At 36.2% G+C, this 19527-nt stretch overlaps 1 protein-coding gene across 3 annotated transcripts; it reads left to right on the forward strand.

Annotated features, from left to right (window-relative positions):
- Positions 1-1144: 1144 nt before the first annotated feature.
- On the forward strand, positions 1145-12866 carry LSM8 (LSM8 homolog, U6 small nuclear RNA associated). Of its 3 annotated transcripts, none has more exon segments than NM_001131767.1 (4): positions 1145-1278; positions 2680-2720; positions 5347-5474; positions 8992-12711. In NM_001131767.1, coding segments are annotated over 4 exon segments (291 nt in total). In that variant the 5' UTR covers positions 1145-1247; the 3' UTR covers positions 9083-12711.
- Positions 12867-19527: the final 6661 nt, after the last annotated feature.

The following is a 19527-nucleotide window of genomic DNA, read 5'->3' on the forward strand; positions in this document are numbered from 1 at the left end:
GATTTCAAACAGATCGGAATAAGTTTCAGAATATAAAATATTAACTATTTGGGAGTATCTTGTAGGTATGCTCTAATTAAGAAATGCTTCCTTTTCCGAGGAAAACTGCTGACATTGCAAGAGTTATTCCAAAGCCACAATTCTTAAGAAAATACATGTTTAACTGAAATTATAAAGATAGTTTGCAAAAAAGGGAAATCGCCCCTGCTGGTGTTTTGTGTATAAATCTCTTTCTAACTTCAAGCTCTCTCAAGTTAGGGCAACAGTAAATAAAGTGGGAACAGTATCACATTGAGAAATATCTGAAATGATACCTATGGCACTATCTAAGGAAACTGAGGCCCAGAAGAATTGAAGTGACCTGTGCAATGGCACCAATTTGTTAGCAGAGCCAAGATTAGAACCAAGTTTGGTGCCTTCCTGCATCAGTCCTTTCTCGGTGCTGCGGCAGCCTTTTACTTACTAATTTCACCCTGGAGAAAGGTAGACCATCCTGGCGTGGCAGAAGCGTGGACATTCGTTTTCTAAGGGATGGTCACACACCTTTGCCTATTTGCACTTAGTTTCTTTAAAAAGTAAAAACACCTCCATTTTGGAACACTTTTAGAGACAAAAGCAGAACATACGAAAGTGTATTTCACTGTTGAGTTCTTAAGAGGCATACACCGTGTGGTTATAACGTGCGCAACTCTGTCCCGGACAACTGAACTTATTTTTAGTGTTATTTTCGGCTTCTGCTGCAGAAAACTAGGGATTCAACTACCCGCACCTGCATTTCACACAACTAGCACTCGTCTCTCTCCTTCACTCCTAATAAAAACACCTTATTTCGTTTCTTCCTGCCTGGTGTACCTCGTCTCAACATTTTCTCTTGTTAACTTCCACCACACTGCCTTTTACTTGGATTGGAAACCCAGTCTCCCCCAACTTGTCTCATACCCCACCTTCAGGAAGCGTCTTCCTTTTTTCCGCCTCTCGTTCGCTTTTGTCTTACGCGGTTTCCGGAACACGGCCTAGAATTACAGCGAAAACATACTGCGCACGCGCACTCTCTCGTAACCGCTGTGCGGCTTCTGTTTGGTTGGCCAGTTTGTCCCAATTTCCGACTCGCAGGGCTGCGGAGCAGCAACTCTCACGATATTTGCTGCGGCCCGCAGGCGCGAGCCGCTGCCGGGTTCTGGCGCGCCCTTTCAGTTCTGCTTGTTGCCGGCACCGCTGCGTTAGCCGGAACTGCCGGGCCGAACAGCATGACGTCCGCTTTGGAGAACTACATCAACCGTATCCTCAAGCTGGCCGCCTCGGGCGTGAGCCGGGGTCGCGGAGAGGCCGCCGGTCGGGGATCGGTGGGAGGTTGGGAGGCCCGGCCGCGGCGGGATCCTGGGGGCGGGCGAGGAGATGAGGGCCCCGGAACGATCCAGAGTTCGCCGGCGGCGCCTCGAGCCTTGCTGCTGCTGCGGGGCCAGGGGTCCTTTCCATTTTGCCTGTAAAAGCCAAATAAAAACCCACTGTGATTATTCTAATATACGCCCTTGATTTCCTATTTCCCCATGGCATAAGTGTTGAAGTTCCTTACTATTTCCCTATGGCATAAGTGGTAAAGTTTGTGAATAAGATGAACAGTCGTCCTGGCGGCGACAATAGTTTTGCAAATCTGTGTACTTGTTTTATTCACATGATTTGCTCGTTCGAGGATAGCAAAAAGTTTAACGATGGTTCGCAGACTGTTTCTGTCCCTTTGCCACTTGAAGTCCCAACTTGTTGGTAGAATGAAAAAAATGCTTGCTGTTGTAATGGATTATAGTGAGGAGCAAGTAACAACCCCATGGGAAGTCTTAAAATAGACTTTACAAGTGTTACCGTTTTAAAGTCTCAGGACAAAAACACTACGTTAAGCTCAGGTACAAACTGGGTGACAAAAATTAAATACCGAATGCTTTTAATGATGCGTTATTGGTACCCTGTGACGCTGCTTATATAGTTTCTTTACTTTTGAATTACAGAAGCCTGTCCTGGAAGACAGTTTTTTAACATGCTGGAAGATCGTCCAACATCGATTAATTTAGTACTCATCCAATTTTCATTTTAGAAATAAACAGGCCTAAGAAACGAAATATCCTGCCCGAAATAGATTGGTAACATTCCGAGTAGAAAAGTGTCAAAAATCCAGGATATTTTGAGATAGGATACACCGATCACATACAGAAAGAGCTTTTCTTTTTCTATTTTTTCCCTTTTTTAATCATGTAATTATCACAAAGACAAAGACAGAAGCTTTTTTTAAGTTTTTTTTTCTTTTTTCTTTTTTTGAGTCGAGGGTCTCACTCTGTTGCCCAGGCTGGAGTGCAGTGGCTTGATCATCAATGCAACCTTGAACTCCTGAGCCCAAGCCATCCTCCTGCCTCTGCCTCTGCCTCCTGAGTAGCTGGGACTATAGGTCACCAGGCCAGGGTAATAGAGATGGGGGTATCGCTGTGTTGCCCAAGCTAGTCTCACCTCAAGTGATCCTCCTGCCTTGGCGTCCAAAAAACTTTTAACGTTTTTATGTAGTGAACTTAGTGGCTGTGTTGAATACTTTTACCTAGTTGTTATATTTCTTCTAAAAATTCAAATCATTACCTTGCCAGAGTCTGTTTTCAATTTGCATTTCCTAAGAAACACTTTCTTTGATTCAGTTATCAGGAACTGTTGCCGTTATTACATCAGATGGGAGAATGATTGTGGTAAGTCTTCGGAATTTTCATTCTCTGCTTTCCTGTAGGTTTATTGCTTGCAAGTTTTATGTGAAACCTCTAATCTCTAATGCCTAGACAGGACATTACACCGGTAGTGCAATTTTATTATAATTCAGCTCTTTATCACTTTGCTGTCAATCCACGTTTTCCTCACTAATAAACATTGTGTGTTACCTACAAGGCTTCTAGGAGCTAGAATAATAGATTCTGCCCTCAGAGAGCTCCTGGTCTGTAGACCTTTATTAAATTTACTTTTCTTCTTCCATTTTTATTTCCTTCCCCATTCAGCACCACATGAATCAGAATTTTTTGAAATTTTGCATATACTTAGTAACTTTTTAATGATTTAGATACTATTAATATCTAGATATCAACATTTAAGGCTTGTATACAATCTTAATATTGTTTTTAGGTTGTGTGACATGTCTTCTGTAGGACACATTATGATGATTGACTTTCTATGTATATACATATATATGTAAAATTGGCTTGTTCCTTGAAGTTGTTTCTCCCTTGCTAATTCATGTCATATAACTAAGATAAAACGTTCCTATGGTGATACTTGTATTTGGAATTTGATCTGAGGAATTCATCTCAAGATTTTTGGGTACTTGATTATTTCTTCACTTATAATTCATACTCTGAATGCTTTCAAAAGAATTTTAAGGCTACTAAACTTTCTCTATTTTCTAACCTTACCTAGTTTCTTAAAATAATTTGATCCCTTATTTTTCCATTCTTCAGTTTTGCTTTTGTTCCTTTTCTTTTTAAGCCTTGTGATTTTTTTTTTCACTGGGTCCTTAGTGACTATTATTAGTCAAAGTTCTAGCTTTGCCATTTACTAAATTTATATCATGTGCCAGGTGCATATGTGTTACATTATTTAATGTACAATACAACCTTGTGAAGAATAAGTACCCCTGTATTCTAGATTAGGAAACAAGTTCAGAGAAGGTGACTCACTTTCTCAGAGTCGCAAGGGTAGCAAGTGACAGAACCAAACTGGGATTTAAATTTGGTTTGACATCAAAGCCAAGGCCAGTTGCCTGGCTTCTTTCTTAAGGAAGCAATGATGTTTGCTTAGGCACCTCACATTGTATTTTTTCAAATATGGACAGTTAGACATATTTTAATCTCAACACTTCAGGAAGCCTATTGCTATTAATAGATATTTGCATTTTTTTTAAATTTGGTGAAAACCTTAAGTTTAAATTTTCTTATTTTTGTTAACAGGGTAGATAATAAACTGGGAAATTATTTTTAATTTTAAAGAAGAAGGAAAGTGATATAGAAAGAGCATCTTAAGTTCTAAAGTTCAGTAGTTCTGTATTTCTTTGACACATAATTTATTTGATGGGATAATGTGTAAAATGAAGTCAAGAAGTTATGAATGGGTGTTTATGATAACAACCATTTGCTAACTAGTTCAATAAATACTCCATATTTTGTTTCTCTTCCAAGTTATAGATTTCATTCTCATTTTATTTCATTCTCTTTTTATTTCATTCTCATTTTATATATTTTGACTTTCAGAAGATAAAACAGTTTAAGAGCTTGAGAGATTTAACCATCAAAACCAATGCTAGTTGATATTTCTTTAGAAACTTGAATACCATGTGAGTTACTCTCTTATGCTAGACCCATGTCTTCTTTTATTCAATACTAAGCTTTCATAAAACTCTCCCTGATTATTTCCTTCAAGTTCTGGTTTTAATTAGTATAGTCACATTTGTATCTACCTTACTGGGAGAATTAAACAATAAACCCATATGATACACATTAAACAATACATGTGAGACACAGAACACTGGTAACTAGTATGTACTGATTAGGTGTTACATGTAACTACTAGTTAAATTTTTAGTATATTTATGGGACTGATTTGAATCTGAAAAATGGCAAATTATATTTACTTGTGTATAATAGTATAGAATGTTATGGTTTAGTGGTCTGGCTCAGGAGCTAGACTTTTGTGGATGTTACGGTTTAGTGGTCTGGCTCAGGAGCTAGACTTTTGTGGTTCATCTCCTGGCTCTGCCACTTACTACCCATGTGACCATAAGACACACCATTCTGTGCCTCAGTTTCTTCTTTGAAATGGGGCTAATTATAGTATTAAATCAAAGGGTAGAGATGAGTTGAGATAATGTGTACGGTGTGTTTAGCACACTGCCTAGTGCTGGCATATAGCCTATAGTGATACTATTACATTGCTGTAGTTGGTATGTATGGTTCTTCCTTATTTATGTATATTTGCCTATCATTTTCCCTTAAATCTCCTTTGTTTTAGTTTATACCTTTAGCTGCTGGTCTACGTAAGCTTTTATGCTACTTACTTGGAGATACTCACATTAGTACACAGGTGTCCTTTGTAACTGCCGTCAACTCTGCATATGAGTGAGATGTGTGGTGCAGGTCCCCCCACCCCAGCCAAATAACCAAGAGGTAAATTGTGTACCCTCAAATACTGTTGGTTATAAAAAAGGCATTTTATTTGCCATCGTACAGGTACTTGTATTGGAATACCTGGCAACTAAAATGACTGTGAGGCTAAATTTACACTTTCAGGTAAAGCAGAATATTTCTCTTTTTCTCCTGAATATTTTCTTTACAGGGAACACTGAAAGGTTTTGACCAGACCATTAATTTGATTTTGGATGAAAGCCATGAACGAGTATTCAGCTCTTCACAGGGGGTAGAGCAAGTGGTACTAGGATTATACATTGTAAGAGGTGACAACGTGTAAGTAAAATATATCTGTTAAAATGATAAATGATACTGCCTTACTTTGTGGAGGTTTTCCCCAAGATACCCTACTATATTGTCCATACATAGTTAATAGAATCTTGCATTCATTTCTTTCGTAAATATACCTTTTCTTATGTTTGCGTAAAGTAAGGCATATCTATACATTTTATGTCAACACTTCTTTAGGTTTCAACCAAAGCTGTCTCTCTACAAATTAAACTTTTGCCTGAGATTTGCCTATTTTTCTACTAGTTAAGTAGCCTGGGTAGAGTCCAGAAAGGGCTCTGCCTTATATTAAATACTTCATTAGAGAGGCTTCTGAAAACGTTCTTACAAATACCCAGAATTTTAGAGGACCATATTTCTAGAGTCCAAGGCCAAAGTTTGAAAAATGTTTTGAAATCTCTGATTTGAACAATATTCATTCATGCTCAATAACATAGGTGTATTTATAAATAAGTACTTACTCATTATTCATTTTCTTTTAAATTTTTAGTATCATTGACACACTGAAGATGTCCCTGTGGCCTCAATTTACTTGGGACAGACAGATATAAAAGTTTAAGAGTAATTGACTGGGCATGGTGCCTGTAATCCCAGCACTTTGGGAGTCCGAGGCAAGTGGATCAGGTCAGGAGTTCAAGACCAGCCTCGCCAACATGGCAAAACCCTGTCTCTACTAAAAATACAAAAATTAGCCAGGCTTGGTGGCGTGCACCTGTAGTTCCAGCTACTTGGGAGGCTGAAGTGGGAGAATCACTTGAACCCAGGAGGTGGAGGTTGGAGTGAGCCGAGATCACGCTACTGCACTCCAGCCTGGGTGACAGATTGAGACACCATCTCAAAAAAAAAAAAAGGCCGGGCACAGTGGTTCAAGCATGTAATCCCAGCACTTTGGGAGGCGGAGGCGGGTGGGTCACTTGAGGTCAGGAGTTCGAGACCAGCTTGGCCAACATGGTGAAACCGCGTCTTTACTAAAAATATAAAAATTAGCCAGGCGTGGTGGCACAAGCCTGTAATCCCAGCTACTCGGGAGGCTGAGTCAGGAGAATTCACCTGGGAGGCAGAGGTTGCAGTGAGCCGAGGTTGCAGTGAGCCGAGATCGCAGCACTGTACTCCAGCCTGGGCAACAAGAGCAAAACTCTGTCCCAAAAAATAAAAAAGAAAAGAAAAGTGGCTGATGTGGTTCGCGTGCCATGGCTCATGCCTATAATCTCAGCACTTTGAGAGGCCAAGGTGGGTGGATCACCTGAGCCCAGGAGTTCAAGACCAGCCTGGCCAGCATAGTGAAACCCCGTCTCTCCTTAAAATACAAAAATTAGCCTGGTGTGGTGGTGCATGCCTGTAATCCCAGCTACTTGGGAGGGTGAGGCAGAAGAATTTCTTGAACTTGGTAGACGGAGGTTGCAGTGAGCCAAGGTCGCGCCTTTGCACTCCAGCCTGGGCAAAAAGAGTGAAACTCCATCTTGAAAAAAAAAAGAAAAGTGGCTGATGTGACAGAGGAACTGAATTTTAAATTTTATTTAATTGTAATTAATTTTAATAGTTATATGTGGCCAGTATTAGTATAGTTATAGAGGCTAGAAGAATGCCAAATCAATTTTCTAGTGAGTACTACACTGAATCAAAATATAGTTGGAAAGAAGCAAAAGATACATTCACAATTTTAAGCTAGATACATTAACAAATTCTAGGGGACTAACTGTCCCCTGGAATAACTTAAAAAGTGCAGGAATAATTTACTCATTTAAGTTGTTTATGTTAGCATCACCTTTAGATGAATAAATAATTTGATCTGTAATCAAAAATCAAGAGTTTATAAAATATTTTAGAGATGACTTTTAGGTGAAGTTCAAGGTGAGCTGTAAGTAATGAGAGAGAGGCAGAGCAGATAGGGCCCAGGTCTCTGGATCAGAACAACACTGTTTATATTGGAGCTGTGCATAGTAATTGATTTTAAGGTTTCTCCTACTTAAAACAATTTTTTTTTCTTGAACTTCAGTGAAAAAAGTCGTGTGCTAGAGCCAGCTTCTACTGGCTCATGAAGCAGATTGTTATATTTTAAGGAATTTTACAAGCTAGTTAATTGATGTCTTGTTAGTAGGTTGAAATTGGCCATGGTGGGAGTGTTTGCACAATGGATATTAGTAAACGCTGCAAATCAGGCTCCCGCTTTTTTTCCAGAGAGCTGGTTTTTAAAAATGTATCAGCATTCCCCTGCTTACCATAGGGATTTTAAATTATACTGAATATTATCATTTAAAATTTAAGAATATTTAAGAGTGGAATTGAGGCCTTTAGTTTGAGAAAACTTAATTCATTCTGCCAGAGTTTGATATTTTTCATTTATTAGATGATTTAAGACTTTATATACTTTAAAGCAAAATTTGGCAAATCCCTTATTACTAGTATTCGTCTTTAGAATTTGGCCGGGCACAGTGGCTCACACCTGTAGTCCCAGCACTTTGGGAAGCTGAGGCTGGCGAATTACCAGGGGTCAGGAGTTCGAGACCTGCCTAGCCAACGTGGTGAAACCCTATCTCTACTAAAAATACAAAAATTAGCCGGGTGTGGTGGCATGTGCCTGTAATCCCAGCTACTCGGGAGGCTGAAGCATGAGAATCGCTTGAACCTGATAAGTGGAGGTTGGAGTGAGTCGAGATCATGCCACTGCACTCCAGCCTGTGCAACAAGAGCGAAACTCTATCTCAAAAAAAAATTTACTCTCATTAAAACCAAACAAATGTAAACCCAACCAATATTTTTTAAAAATAATATTTCATAGACATCTTGTGATCTGAGTGATAATATTGAATATTTCCAGTTGGAGGGCTATGGGTTGGTTATCTAGCATGGTATTAATGAATTTAAAGTTATAGATACTATGTTAGTGTTGAACAAGAAAAAATTTTCTAGCTTTAACCTGAGCCAATCACATCAAAAATGATTTGTTAGATACCAAAGTACATGTTCCTACTATTATTTTTGTATATGAAGAACTGGCCTTGGATTTAACTGAAAGCTTAGGAAAACAATCTGATAGCTGTTATCTATATCATTGATTTAATTAATCAAAGTTACTCAAATGATTGATACTTTTACTTGCTAATTATTTTAGGAGTGATTTTGTGAAATTTATTTTTAATACAGTCCTAGAATTGAATTGAAATATGCTTTGGAAGTTTGAGGGTTTTTTACTGTGTCTATCCTTGTGTGTCTGTTTCCTTTAAAGATTCATGATACAATCACTATGTACAATGTGTCCTTTAATATTGGTTCCTGTAATAATGTGCCTTCAAATTATTTCTTGAGTTTTGTGACTTAAATGTGCAGTTCACTGACTCATGCCAATGTTGTTTGCTTTTTACCTTAATTAGTTCTTTTTACTGTGCTCTCTCAGTTTTACGTTTTGGAAGAATGGTACTCAGTGCTTTGATTTGATTAGTAAGATTTTTGAAACACATGTAAATTTATTTCAGAAATGTGATTGTTTTAACTCTGACTTTTTTAGTGCAGTCATTGGAGAAATCGATGAAGAAACAGATTCTGCGCTTGATTTGGGGAATATTCGAGCAGAACCTTTAAATTCTGTAGCACACTGAGGAAAAACTACATACTTGGACATCTGTAAATCTTTGTACAGAAACTGATTATTCTGAGGATGATATATGGAATTTTTATGAATGTGTAACTGGATTTTGACTCCTTATTGATTCCTTGTAATATGTAAATTAAAATATTTCTACATTTTATTGAAAAAAACCTTTTTTTTTGGCCTAAATATAAGTTTGGTAGCTTGGTTTCTTTTTTTTATTAAATAGTGTGAAAATATAATGGGCATTTTGAAAACTTTTAGAAAAAAATAGTACTTTTTGATACTTTAGTATTTATGGAAACTAGTGGAAAAGAGAAATTAGTGTGCTATATAAATCAGGCATTCAAGTAACAGTAGTACAGGATATGTGTGTTTTCTTTCCCTGATATTTAGGAAAATCACAGGAAGGTAACTCTTTACTGGAGTTATCTGAATCATTGGCATTTATCCGATTCCACTGGTGGTAGTTTGCTAGTGCTTCTAAAAGTTGCTCCCTAGCACTGAGAGGTGTGGGTAGGTAAAAATGTGTTTGCTTGAGAAAAGCAAAAATGCTAACAAGGTTTTAATAGATTGGCCCAAAATTCCAACTTGAATATTAAGAATGACTAGGAATGGTAGAATTGACAGAGATGATTGGTAAAGTCTCTTGATGCCCAATTGGTTAGGTATGAAAGTAATATGAACACATTAATGTTGAATTTTACAGACAGTATATTATCTGAAAAAAATTGATTCCATGTAGTCTTCAATTTTTAATTTTTAAGAATTGGAGAATTTCTAATATTAAAGTTAGTTTATAAATGTGAGTAAATAAGCTCTAAGTTTATATTGAAGTAGTGCTAGCTATTATTGTCAGCAATTTTCCATAATTCATTATCCATAAACTTGATTTCAGAAGACGTCAACTCAGTTTTTTAAATAATTGATAGAAACAATGTTGTAAGTAGTGTTTAGATATTCAGGCTAGTCCATAAAATTTCTGATCAACTCATGTAGAGGCCCAAGTGTGTATCTTTGTGATGAGAAGAACATAGAAAAATATTTACATCCTTGTAATTGAAACAAATTTAAATAGTTTATTTGTTTTGTTTTTATGAAAGTGCTTAAAAATAGTAGTTGGCAAACTTTTTCTATGAAGATCCAGATAGTAAGTCTTTTAGGCTTTGAAGGCCATATGGTCTCTGTCACAGCTACTCACCTCTGCTACTGTGGCATGCAAATGACCATAGATAATACATAAATGAATAGTGGCTGTCTTCCAGTAAAACTTCATTTATAAAAATGGAGGTGGGGGCTGGATTGGGCTTGAAGGCATAGTTGCTGACCCTTGGCTTAATACAAGCTCAATAAGAAAAAATGAACAATTTGTATAAATTCTGGAATAGATCCTTATAGAGAGTTTAGAGGTGGGTTTCATTCATATTTTAAAAGATTTTAAACTTCATACTTATTAAACATAATAGCTTTTTGGGGGAGGAAAATATCTTCACTCAAATCAGCCTTGTAAGGGGAGAAGCACTATTCTCTAGAATTATTTGGTTGATGTTAAGGGCTGTCTCTGGGAGAATTAGAGAAGTTAGCTAGTATTGGCTATTCATAAGTATTTGGCTTTTGTAGTATAATGTTTTATAATCAATTTATTAATAAAATGATGGAAAGTGGGTAAGGCAAACAGGCAAATTTAGGGACTGTGAATAAAATATTTTAGTATATGGCATTTTGAATTGGTAAAGTAATTCCAAAAATTAAATAAGAATACACATCATTCAGTTGCTAAGAAAAATGCATTCTAACAGTACAAATGAAGTCCAGAGTCAGATCTTTTCTCAAAATATTTGGCATATCAACACATTACACATAAACAAGTAAATAAAAACCAGTCCTGTCCCTCATGATAATGGATTTCTAATGTGATGTATTCTTGCAATCTGAAACACCTTATAAAGCTGTATTTTCCTGATTGATGTTGGAAAAAGCATTCCCAAAATGTGAATTATTGTTTTTATGAATAGTTACGGAGGATGTGATGATAATATGCCAGATGATCTATGTAATTCTTTATTCCTGGATACAAGCACATGGTGGACTTTTTTCTCACGACCGATTAAAATTGTATTTATTTTTGCATGAGAATTGTAAGGGAGCCACAACCATGAGTAGTAACGTAATTAATATACAGTGTCAAGATTTTATATTTAATGAGACATTTATTCTATAATCAGTTCTTATTTATAAAGAGGCTCAAATCAATTTCAACCTGTAATTACCTCTGTGCTTTGTGACTCAGGCACAATCTAAACCCAGTTTAATGAATCAAAGAGATGTTTCTTGGCAAGATATTTTCATTAAAGTTATTTGGAAAGGGCAATTAACTGCAAAAGGGACTTTTTTTTTTAACTGACAAGATACTATCTAAACTAATAGTTTAAAATAACATTGCTTTTAAGTCAAAGCACTTTGGTAACTTGGCCTCACATGCTGACAGTTTTGGCTTAAATATTACAAATCTTGATCCCAGAAGAGCAAGAGAGAAAGTTTTACTAATATTTGCTTAAACAACGTGTTTAACAACTTTGTAACATCCTTCTGAATTTTTAAGCTAATAATGTGAGATATAAGTATGATAAAAACAACTTTTAAACGGTATTTAATGCAAATACAGAGTAACGATGTCAACATTTTCCTCAGCCGTGTAACCTGAGATTCATCATGGGAATGGGAAAGTAAAGTCCCTTTATAATGGCATGTGAACCAGACAATTTAGTAGCCAGGGTTGTAAGGCAACTCTTAACTGACAATATAGTTAGTATATTCTGGGCCTTCATCTTCAAAATTAGTAGGTAGTATTTATTGAGTGCATATCATGTGCCGGGCCTGATGCTGAGTGCTTACAATGATCATTTTATATATGGGAAAATTGAGGCTCAGCAGGGTCAAGTGCCTTATAAGAGAAGAGGTAGCACTAGTAAGTAACAGTGCTCAAATTCAACTAGGTCTTTCAGCTCTTTATACAATACTGCTTGTTACCAGAAAGTATAGTCTCAAAATGTGCTGTCAAGCATCTATCAGAAGCCTGATGAGAAATATTCAGATGATCTAACGCAGTTCCCAAACCTGCATTGTGGGCCATTTTCATTACAATTACCTAAGGTGCTTTAAAAATTTTCTTGGGCCCTACTCGTTGTGGTTCAGCAGCTGTGTAATGGAGCAAAAAGGAATAGTCACTAAACAGTGAAGGAAAGCATGGTGGAATTATTAAAAGACCTAGCACTTACGTGCTGGGATGAGTCTCTAACCCTACAGAATTGAATTCAAACACAGGATCTTATTCAAGATAAGGATAATAATAGCTATCTTCTTGGGTTGTAAAAAGTAGCATTAGACTGCATTTTAAACATTTGGTATGATTTTGAGGACATAACGGTAAACAGCTATTTAATACTATTCCAGATAGTCAAAGGCCAATGTATAAAAGTTACAAATATAGGTCTTGTCAGCTTAGCTTTTTAAGCGTCTTTCCCACTGACTACCATATCTCTACAAGAGAATAGATGAGGAATTGAGGTTATGTGGGAAGTATGTGTAAGTTTACACTATTTTAACAAATGTACAATAAAATTTGTTTCTATGTCAGCGTATACTCTTGACTCAAGGAGTTTGAAAGTGTAAACTCAAAAAGGTCTTTCACATATAAAGAGGAACCTCTCCATTCTGTACTTGTATAGTCATTACCTCATTATGTAGATTTAATTTTACTAAATTAAATTTTACTTATTTTGGGTTTAAAAAAATTTGGGCTGTGAATCTCTGTTTTAAGTCATGGGCAAATTTGATAAAAATTCCTTTCTGTCTACATGTAATACTGAAAAAAATGTTGATAAGGTAAAGCTATCTCCGTTTAGATTGATAGCCATTAAATAGCATAGTGCTCCCATTAAACTAGCAACAAATTCATTTAATTGTGAGATATCTAGTACTTATGCTCCATCCTGTTTATAGGGATTATTGATGTGAGATTTGATCAGATGCTTTGATGTGATCTTCATTCCTCTGTATAGTGGGAAACTGAGACGTGCTTAGTTTTCGTAAATCGATGCTGCCTCCTAGTGGCCATTGCGTTCTTTTCTACCTGTCCACAAACTTCAAAAAAATAGATTTTGGAATTTTGTCAGGGACACTTATCAAGCCATTAATACATGCCAGGCAGTGTGCTCAAAGCTGTGGATAAGCCAGGGAACAGTATTCTTGTCCTTGTGAAGCTTCTATCTATCTGTATCTACCTCAACCAAATCATCTTGACTCAGATTTACTGTCGAAGGTTGTGTTATTTCATCAGATTCTTTCAGTATTCTGGGATATAATTTATGGGTTCTGGATTCATTCAAAACAACTAGAAATAGTCTTTTTAAAATCAATATAATTCAAATCAATTATTTTCCCCATCTATTTTTTTTTCTTTTAAGATTGCTAAGTCTGTAGGTGGCATAATTCTAAGGAAAAAGGCAAAATAGGACTTCACCAGGAGAATTTCTTTCATTAGTTAACAGTATGCCATCTTCTACCTACTGGCATCATTTGGGGAATGAAGGAGCTGAGAACTGTTCTTCCAGATACCTTTCAGACCTCTTCTTGGTTTTGGCATTAAGTTTTTTTTAAACTCAATTTTTGTGTTAGTTTTTTGTTATGCCTTTTTATTTCCTTCTTTTTTTAATGTTTCTTTTTTTTAAAGTCCTTTAATTTTTATTTATGTATGTATTTATTTATTTATTTATTTTTGAGACAAGTCTTGCTCTTTTGCCAGGCTGGAGTGCAGTGGTGCAATCTTGGCTCACTACAACCTCCGCATCCTGAGTTCAGGCGATTCCCCTGCCTTAGCCTCCCGAGTAGCTGGGACTACAGGCACGCGCCACCACACCTGGCTAATTTGTTTGTGTTTTAGTAGAGACGGGGCTTCACCATGTTGGCCAGGGTGGTCTTGATCTCCTGACCTCGTGATCTGCCCACCTTGGCCTCCCAAAGTGCTGGACTTACAGGCATGAACCACCACACCCAGCCTAAGTCCTTTTATTTTACAGAGTATTACTTGTCAGAAATGGCACAGATCAAGCATTGCTACAACTGGTATCAAATTCCCATCAATGTCCCTACAAGGATATGATATACTTTCTGTCTTCTCTTTAGGGTAATGTTCAATTACACTGCATATATTTTGCTTTTATGTAGGTTTTTTTTTTTTTTTCCACATATACTGGCTTTACAAATGCCATATAATTAGTATGGTACCAAATTGTTATTACATTTGAAATGTGTTAAAAAGAATCCAGGAGTCAGGGTGGGTGGGAGACATCTCCAGAGACACAATACATTGTGTCTTGTGTTAAAAACTAGTGTGTGTTGGGGTGGGGAACAGGCAGGAAACTAATGTGTTTCTGTTTGATATATGAAAATATGCACAAGCTATCTTATGTTTCATCTCATATCAACAAAATGATTGTAATAAATCATACTCTAGAAAACTCAGTAACTGATACAAGTTGCCAGAAAATGCTGCACTATGGCTTATTTCACATTTTAAAATAAATTCCCTGAAAGTGATCACAATGATAGTTGAAAGTTAAATTTTTTATTTTAAAATTTAAATTTTTATTTTAAAAAGTAGCTCTCCGACTTGGATAAGCTTTATTTTAATTGTGATTCTGCTAATTACAGAGACACTTCAATTCACACTCATAGGAGGTATGATTTTTAAAAGGAAATTATTAGGGTCTTGGGCTAGTCCAGTGTAGCATGGCAGTGAAAGGCACAGACTCTGGAGTCAGACTTAGTTTGCAGAGTTTAGCATATTAATCTTCCCATGTCTTAGTTGCTATGAAAATGAGTACCTGCCTCCTTGTACTATCAAGATTAAGATAAGCAGTTAGCACTCCCTAGAACATACTGATTTGTCAATATTAATGATAGTTAACAATTATCCTGATATTGAATGATGGACTCCAAATTATTTATTGTGGCCTAGGAGAAGTACTAAGAAGTAATTGATAGCATTCCCTGATAATTTTCATGAAAAAACTAAGAAAATTCTGGACAGGACTAGAAATTTATTGTAAATGAAAGTATGTTTCCCTTGTGCAAAGGTAATGTGATGTTTTTAATCACATTTTTTAAAATTAAAAATTTGATCAATTTTTAAAAGTAATACGAGGCAGAGAAAGTACAGAAAGGAGGAACCAAAGTCAAAGTGATTAAGTTATAAAAAGGTTAGATGTCTTTGGTGTGAAAAGATAAATGAGAAATGAGAATATGCCAGAGATCTGAAATGAAGAATGGATAAGAGCTTGCATATTTAATTTTGTATATTAAAACCAAATATTCTATGAAGATTGGAAGGATAATTTTAGGTCAAGTGAAATTCTACATTAAAGAAAGAAGAATAAACCTTAACAACTCATTAGTAATCCTTCATTTCCTGAGTATTTACTGCATGACAACAATAACAGAGATGACATGCCCGGTAAAGTGGTGTTTGAAGGCAATATATAAAAGCTTCCCATGCATGGCAAAGATGCATTTTCCTCTATGCATAGCAATATGGGAGAGGTTGGAGGAGAATCTTCACGGAAATGGATGACTTGTGCTGGACCCTAAGGATAGTAAGGATTTCCATAGATGGTTAGGAAAACTTCAAATTGGCAGATAGGAAGGCAGGAAGGAGTAAGATGTGGTTGAGTAATAAGGAGTAGACTGACCTCTCTGTACAGTAAAGGCTCAAATCTTTTTTATTGCAAAGAAAGGACCTGTCCTTCACCAGTTCCTGGAAGAAAACCTCTTGAGTCCTTGGGATATCTTACCCGTTAAGAGTGCTTTTGTATGCCTGAGACCATAGGCCTTGCTGTTACAGTTTAAGCTCTGGGAAACGAGATTCAGGAGCCAAGGTCAGTTATGAGGGAACTGACTATTTATGTGACTGAACCCTGATAAAAACCCTGAACACCAAGGCTCAAGAGAGCTCATTAGCAATACTTTGCATGTGTTGGTAAACACCATTGCTGAACTAGGTGCTGTCTGTGCAGCTCCACTGGGAGAGGACATCTTGAAGTTTGTGCCTGGTTTCTCCTGATTTTCACCCTGCACACCTTTTCCATTTACTGATTTTAATCTATATCCTTTCACTATAATAAACTGCAACTGGGAGCATAGCAGCTTTTCTGAGTCCTATGATGCCAAGTGTATCAATGAACCTCAGTATGATCTTGGGGACCCCCAACTCACTATCTAAATACATTTTTCATTGAAAATTAGTGAGAAGGGAAGAGATGGCCTTCAATACTAGTGCAAAGTTAATACTTTATTCTTAGAGCAGCAAGTTGTTTTTAGGGGATTAAAAATGTAAGACGTTTAAGGGAACATGAATTTGGATGCATTGAACAGAATTGGTAACCTGAAGGAGAAACTGGAGGCAAATTGTTTCAAGTTAGGAAGCTATTGCAGTAATTAAACTGAGCTGACACATTTTCATGTCAGATTTTCAGATATGATAAAGGCTGGAAGTACAGAGTTTCAAAAAATGTACATAAATTTATGGAAAGGAAATTTTGGAATGGTGATTCTAACTTTTAAGGTTGGTGCCATGGAACGAAAACAACTAACTTTGCAACTATCTGTTCAACAAACAATGAGAGTTACCAAATGCCAGACACTGCTAAGTGCTGGGAACTTAGATGTAACCAAAGACTTACAAGATACTAGTCTTTAAGACAAGCTTTGAGAAATTCAAGTGTAGGGTAAGGCCACCTCCCCAGCAAGTAAATACTGACATGGTGAAGATATGTATTGGGTGACATGAGAGCCCATAGGAGAGACATCTAGAGAAAGTTTAACAGCAACACTAGGCTGGACTGAGTGGTGAATACGTTGATACAGCAATTTAATAAATGTGTTATTGTCAATGTAGGCATTTTGCTCATAGCTTAGGGCAAGTGATAAAAAACAGAGCTTAACAAAGGACTGGATGTTTTAGTTTGACAGCAGTGTCTAAATTACAGATTAGAGAACTAATGACTAGCCATACCGAAGACAATTATCTGGAAATGCCTTCCCTAAGTGCCAACAGATAATGAAAATATAATCAATAGCTTTAAGTGACCCCATGCATCTTAATGCCTTTCAAGCAACATGTTTTTCTGACTTGCAAATATAAACAACCTAAGCATTGTGCAGTAGCCATGAGGGATTAGGTATCTGAGTGCACATTATATTGGTTTTGTAGAGCCATTGGAGGGAGTAATAGTTTCAGAGTAATGAAACAAATCATAAGTAGCTGCTCTAGTGCTCTCTAGAGGCAGAACTTGCTGAATTTGAAGACTATTAATGCAGCTCTCACTGGTACAAGTGAAAAACCTCTCAGCCCTACATAGCGTCTATAAGAAAGCTTTAATTTTGGTTTTTCAGAGCAATATTCACATGACATCTTTAGGATCTGGAATCTTATTACCATTAGGTTGGAACTCTACCTAAACTAAAAATAAGTGGTCTCTATCAAGTGGAAATTACTTTAATATTTTCATTTATGTTTATACTATTTATTTAAATGCGGAGAACATGGCTAACCATTTAGTACCATTTAATTATCAAATTATTAATGATTCCATAATAAACAAACATAAACTGTCATATTTGTTGACTTATATTTTATTCCGTGGAATTCAAATTTAATTAATTGATAAAGCACATTGTACTTTATAAGAGTTTGTTCCTTAAGTGTTTGAATTTACACTTTTTTCTCCTGTGACAGCATCTATTCCCAAGGCAATAAACATTTTAATGGAACGAACTGAGGTTTGCGATGGCTAATGTTATTCTCCCATCCCAGTTTCTACTTGTTTCTTGTAAAAAAAGGTTTCTAAATCTTGACTGTTGATTGACAATTAATGGGCTAAATTTCTCATTAGCAAACACTTTTCACATATACACTAATATTAGTATCTATATTAAAATCTCTGTAATTTGGTAGCAATTGACTTGAAATTTGTGATACTTCAACTTGTGCTAGGTTGTAGTTTTGCTTGTATCACTCACAGTTACTAAAAATGCAAAGGGCAAATTTGAAATAACTATAAGAATAAACCTTTAATGAACTTTTTAATATGCAATACTCAATTGTAAATAACCACTATCTTTACTGAATCAGATGTTTAATTAACTGTTAGCAGTTATTTCGAGTTATTTATATATCACTGAATTTTGAACTAAAGGTAAAGATCATCTAGCTGAATTTCCTTTATATTAAAGAGGAGGAGAAAATCTTAATACTAAGTATGTGTGAGCCTGGAGCTGCCATGGAGCATGTAGAGAGAGTCTCCTAGGTGATACCGACTCAGGAAAGCAGAATCAAGCAATAAAGAGACATTTTGGGCCTGATGACATCATTTCAGCACCTGGATCCAGCGATGCCTAAAGATGTGACTCCTAGACTTTTCACTTACATGAGCCAAAATGGTTCCTTTGCATCAATAAATCGCTCTGTGATGCATTTTATAATGTACAACCAAGAATCTTAATATTTATTATTTTGCATTAAATATCAGTGTTTGATATAAAAAGCTCAGTAAAATTCATTAATTTGAGACTGTGTCTATATCATAGTAAAGTTTTAAACCTACATAATTTTCAATATTTATACCCTTTACTGCAAAAATAAAAATGAGTTTATCCTTGTCCTAAAGCTATAAAATTAAACTCTGTACAATTCTAGTTATTTGAAATATAAAATAAAATTATTGGTCATTTCGTGTATACATTTGTGTTAACACTTTAACTTTTTCCCTGTAAGGCCATCTTTTGTATGTTTCTGTTTCCATCAAGCAGGCTTTTAATGCAACTTTATCTTCTGGGTTTCCCTAGTCATAATTAAGGGTTTGGCCCTAGTTCACAAGTAATCTTCTAGCACAAATTTTATAAACAAATGCCCTGTGAATCTGCATGACATAAATCAAGTCTCTAGATCCTGATCACTTCTATGTGAATTTGTAATATTCTGCTTTTGGACTTGTAAGACCAAGAGCAGACTCCCTAAACACAGAGGAGGCAGTAATTTAGGACAGCTTAAACATTCTGGCTGACTGCCTCATCAATGCTATTTAATAACAGAATTCTGGGGATGTCTTGAAATAGATACATTGGCAGTTTTTTTGTTTTTGTTTTTGCTTGTCTCACACATAATGCTGATGAAGAAACCATGAAGTGTCATATGAAAGGAAGTTAACGATTATTATTGGTGAGTACATCAGTTAGAACGGTATTTGGCTATAAGCACTGGAAACTCTGACTGCCAGTGGCTTTAACAGGCAGGAGTTCATTTATCTCGAGAGAAAAGAACAGAAAAGTGAAAAGGAAGGCAGTTCAGACTGGGGCACCTACTCAAAGAAGTGACGCAGTACCCAGGCCACTATTTTC

Source organism: Pongo abelii, chromosome 6, assembly GCF_028885655.2.
Source record: "Pongo abelii isolate AG06213 chromosome 6, NHGRI_mPonAbe1-v2.0_pri, whole genome shotgun sequence".
Classification (NCBI taxonomy): domain Eukaryota; kingdom Metazoa; phylum Chordata; class Mammalia; order Primates; family Hominidae; genus Pongo; species Pongo abelii.

Bases quoted from the DNA above. Each gene is read 5' to 3' on its own strand.
- LSM8 (XM_024249281.3), top strand. From the start codon at position 1,248: ATGACGTCCGCTTTGGAGAACTACATCAACCGTATCCTCAAGCTGGCC. The intron at 1,305-2,672 runs GTGAGCCGGGGT...TCTTTGATTCAG, and splicing joins TCAAGCTGGCCGCCTCGGGC to TTATCAGGAACTGTTGCCGT. The intron at 5,475-8,991 runs GTAAGTAAAATA...TGACTTTTTTAG, and splicing joins ATTGTAAGAGGTGACAACGT to TGCAGTCATTGGAGAAATCG.